The 4,465-nt window shown below is 39.5% G+C and overlaps 1 protein-coding gene across 1 annotated transcript; it reads right to left on the bottom strand.

The window, feature by feature from the left end:
- Window positions 1–1,649: 1,649 nt before the first annotated feature.
- OR6A2 (olfactory receptor family 6 subfamily A member 2) lies at window positions 1,650–2,645 on the bottom strand. Its single transcript, XM_037996247.2, is given in 3 exon segments — window positions 1,650–1,792; window positions 1,795–1,930; window positions 1,932–2,645. Coding segments are annotated over 3 exon segments (993 nt in total).
- Window positions 2,646–4,465: the final 1,820 nt, after the last annotated feature.

Below are 4,465 nucleotides of genomic sequence, written 5' to 3'. Positions count from 1 at the left end.
GAGTTTATATAACAGTTGTAATAATAATACCTAGAGGAGGCCTCTCCCATTCCTGATCACAACCCCATTTCAGAAACTTCTTCTACGGGGACACTTTGACAGTAGACTTTTGATGAACTTTATATCCAGTCATTTAAAAAATTATTACAAGATATTTATACTGTTTAGGCACAAATAGATATGCACATTATATTAAAACTTTTAATAAGTATGGGCTAGCAAATAATGCATGATATCCTTGGTAATATCCTTTTGTAAATTTTATTAAGTAACAGACAACAATAAAGTTAGATTCCACATCTTGAGCAACAGTTGGATCCCATATCTGGAGATAAAATCTTCACTGTCTTCAGAGTTCTGGTTGTTGGGTGACAGTAGGGAGCTAAATTTCTGAAAATCATACTGAAATATCCTGTATCCATCTCCCTGTCCAGATGAATAAAGTTATATATAATATGGGCTAAGAAAAACATTTAAATAAATATATTGATGGCAATGCTTAGCCACAGAATGCAATTTACAGGCATAAGCAGTCCAGCATAGCTAGTCAGCATTTTAGTCATATTCCTTCTAGTCTTGTTTAAACAAGCAAATATGGCTGATACTTTTGATATTGTTATACAACATAATATTTTTATTAGGTTAGAAATATTTTTTCTTTCATTAACTATTTAGATCACTTTATTTCAATTTCTGGATAGTTTTCCATGTAACATATGAACTACAATTTATTTGACCAGTGCCCTGTTGGTGAAAGTTAAGCATGTTTTGCTTATTTCCTTTCCTTGTTTCAATATTTATAAGTAAAAGTATCTATCTGCACAAATCTTTCCAAATCAGAATGGTTGCAATATTTTTAGGATTTGTAATGCATATTTTCAAAATTTTTTTCTGGCAAGGCTGAGCCAATTTGCATCTCTGTGAACACTAGTAAAGTATGAGGGGTTTAGTTCCTGCACCTGCCAACTCCACGTATAGGCATGACACACATGCCTTGCCTACATGGTTCCAAACTATATTCATTCATTATATGCATTCATAGCCATCATGTACTAGATACTGTTCCTACCCTTGGTAATAAAAGGATGTAAAAGAAAATCTGATCCTGTCTCCATGGTGCAGTCTAATCGGGGAGACAGACTATTGACAAAAAAACTGCACTCAGTCACTAGTTCAGTGTGGACACTGACCACAGTAAATTTGAAAATAAACCAAGAAATCATTGTGTTTTGATAGGTGATACGTTCCCAAAACAAAAATTCCTAGTTTTTATCTCCTTGCCTTATAACACACACTAGAATGATCACCTCCTGTGCCTCTGCTACCTAAGAAGGATCTTATTAAGAAGTCTTGTGTTGCTTTTCCATAATGAAGCCTGTGCTTCCTTAATTGGAAACTTGTCTATGCACATTACAAAGGGGCAGACAATAGTGGACCCAGCTCTATCCTGTATTTTATGGCCCTGTCCTGCAGAAATCAATTTTCTAGCTTGCAACCTATTCCTCTTTCTCCTCTTGGACTAGTTAAAGCAAGTATTCCTAGTTCCATAGTGATGCCTTTGAAACTCTGGCCCCCAATTTAGGCCCTAAGAACTCCATTGGACTTCATAGAACACATTGATCCCAAGTTTAATAGCATTTTATCAGATTTCACACATCCCTTCTACAATTTCTGCTAGCTTTCTTGGGGTGAGGATCTTGGCACTGGTACAGGTGCAGAGTACAGCATAGGGCTCTCTTGACCTCTTGACTGCGCAGGTAATAAATGATGGGATTGAGCAATGGTACAATGCAGCATACAGTACAGAGACCAACTTGTTGGTGTCAAAAGCTGAGAGTGCCTTTGGCCAGGCATAGATGAAGATACTGGCTACATAAAAGATTATCACAACAGTGAGATGAGAGACACAGGTGGAAAAGGCCTTATAGCGTTCCAGCAGCTGAAGGAATGTGCACCACAGCACCAGTAAGGGCCATGTAGGAGGCCCGACTGACAGAGAGTGGCCCTAGAAGAATAAAAATGGCCAGGATGAAATCTGTAAGCTCTGCTGTAGACATGTCAGTGCATGAGAGGTTGAGCAATGGAGACACATCACAAAAAAAGTGGTTGATGATGTTGGGGCCACAGTAAGACAGGTGAGAAATAAGAAAAACTTTGACCATGGAGATGCCAAAACCTCCAGCCCAAGATCCAGCGGCCATCTGCACACACAACCGGCCACTGACAATGACTGGGTAGTGGAGAGGATGGCAGATGGCCACATAGCGATCATAGGCCATAACAGCGAGAATGACACACTCAGTGCAGCCCAAGCCAAGGAAAAAGTAGAGTTATGTCATGCATCCCTCAAAGGAGATTAGCTGTCCATGATCCTGTTTGGACCTAACAAAGCCAGCAAGCATCTCGGGAATAGTGACAGTGACGTACCAGATCTCCAGAAAAGACATATTGGCTAGAAAGAAGTACATGGGTTTGTGGAGGGTGGAATGGTTCCTAATTGCCATAATGACGAGTGTGTTCTCAGTCAGCACCAACACATACGCCAGCAGCAAAAGGGCAAACAATAGTACCTGTAGTGGCACAGGAGCAGGAAAGCCCAGCAACACAAACTTGCTCACTCTCCCACTATGGTTCCTCCACTGCATGTCATTGGTCTCCCTTACTGCTCTTCAGGACATGAAAGTAGAGAGTCTTCAGTAGGCCACAACAAGAACTCAGCCTTTCTCTTAATGGGCTTATATTGGTCGAATGCCACGTAAGAAGGTCATGCAATTAATCACTGAGCTGAGACCACTGCTCTCTTCTTTAATTTGGAAATGAGCTAAGGCAAACATACAAAAATAAATGTTTTTTTATTGGGAACAAGACAGATAGGAGTCTGTTCTGACCTTTGGAGAAGCATGCATTGAGACGCACTGGGGAAAAATGACACTATTTTGTCCCCAAAGAACATAGATCAAAACCAAAAAATCAAAAGAGTCTCAGCTACCCTAAAATGAGAGTTTGTTTTTGAGTTAGATCATGACTCTGTTTTGATGAAATAAATTAGGCAATGGAGGAATAACAATCATATATAACACAATTGAGTTATTGTTAGTGCAGGCACTGTTATTAGTGCAGGCACTGCTATAAAATGTTTGCAGTATTAATTCGCTTGATCTTAACAACAATCTTGTGGGCTAGTACTACTAATAGCTACAACTTTATGCCTAAAAAACCTGAAATATAGATTTAAGTGACTAATCCTGGGTTGCAGAAATAGCAAGAGGTGGAACTGGGAAGTCAGGATCTTGGAGCTTCCAAAATATTTAGGTGACATAAAGGAGGGACTGTACAATACACCTTGGATGTGCAACTGGGAGAGAGAATCTTTGGGACTCATTTGGAGAAACAGTTCCTTCCTGCCAGGAGGAAAGAAAGACCAAAGCAGAACACAAGAAGATCACAGCTCCTGTAGAGTGGAAGTCTACAGAACCCAGTACTTACAAGGAAGACCTGGGATTCACCTGGAAATCAGATTAGGAAATGAATGCTGGATGGCAGAAAGACTAAGCATTACAAGGTGCTGGAAGTTGTACTAAGTATCTTGAAATGAGGAGAGAGTACCTTCCTTTAACATTAAGGCCCATATTAAAACATACATTTACTAGGACACTCTCTTTGTTTACCTTGTATCAAAGAGAAAAATCTCCCTTTCCCTTTAAAAACTTCAAGCCATTTTTGTGTCTCATGTAGAAAAGAAGTTGGCATTTTTACATGGGAGTTGATATGAAGGAAGGGTTATTTTTACCCTGTGTCCCTGTACAGTTATAGCATTGGGACAGAGTGTAGAGTTTATAAAGGAGAATGGGGTAGAGTCAACTGAGCATCTGGGTGCGATTTCTTCTCAGATTTCTTACTTTCTAGTCTTAAATCTGTTCTTATGAGGTTAGTAGGGGCAGAATGTGCTCACAAATTAAAACAACTCGCTAATAATTTTATGCCTGACTTTCTCTTCTCTGTATGCTCTGTTATCATTACTTGAGCATTACTCAGTACTCGAGCCCTTGAATTTCTCTTAATACTGTAATGCAATTACAAAATACCTATGTCCCTGGCTTTCATTTCCCATCACTCCCATTCTTACCATCCACACCCACAATTTTATTTATTTCAAAATTGATGGTTGATCAACAGTGCTCTAGACCATGGGCTAAGAGTTGTGGTATATAAAGGTTCATAGACACATGGTGAGCCTTCAGGATCTTATAATCTAGTTGTAGGGGCCTATCTTCACCTTCCCATCCCTGAAAGTTTAAGCTACATGCCTATCCCTATGCCATACATGTGAATACATAGATAAGTGGGAACATCAAACCTATCATTGCTGTTTATGACCTTAGCCTTAATCCTTTCTCCTCAATACCTACCTCATACACCTTTCTTTTTGCTTTTGATCCGTTTGGCCTTGGACCACCTTCATTTG

This window comes from Chlorocebus sabaeus, chromosome 1 (assembly GCF_047675955.1).
Source record: "Chlorocebus sabaeus isolate Y175 chromosome 1, mChlSab1.0.hap1, whole genome shotgun sequence".
Classification (NCBI taxonomy): Eukaryota; Metazoa; Chordata; class Mammalia; order Primates; family Cercopithecidae; genus Chlorocebus; species Chlorocebus sabaeus.
This window is presented reverse-complemented; position numbering and strand designations above follow the sequence as displayed.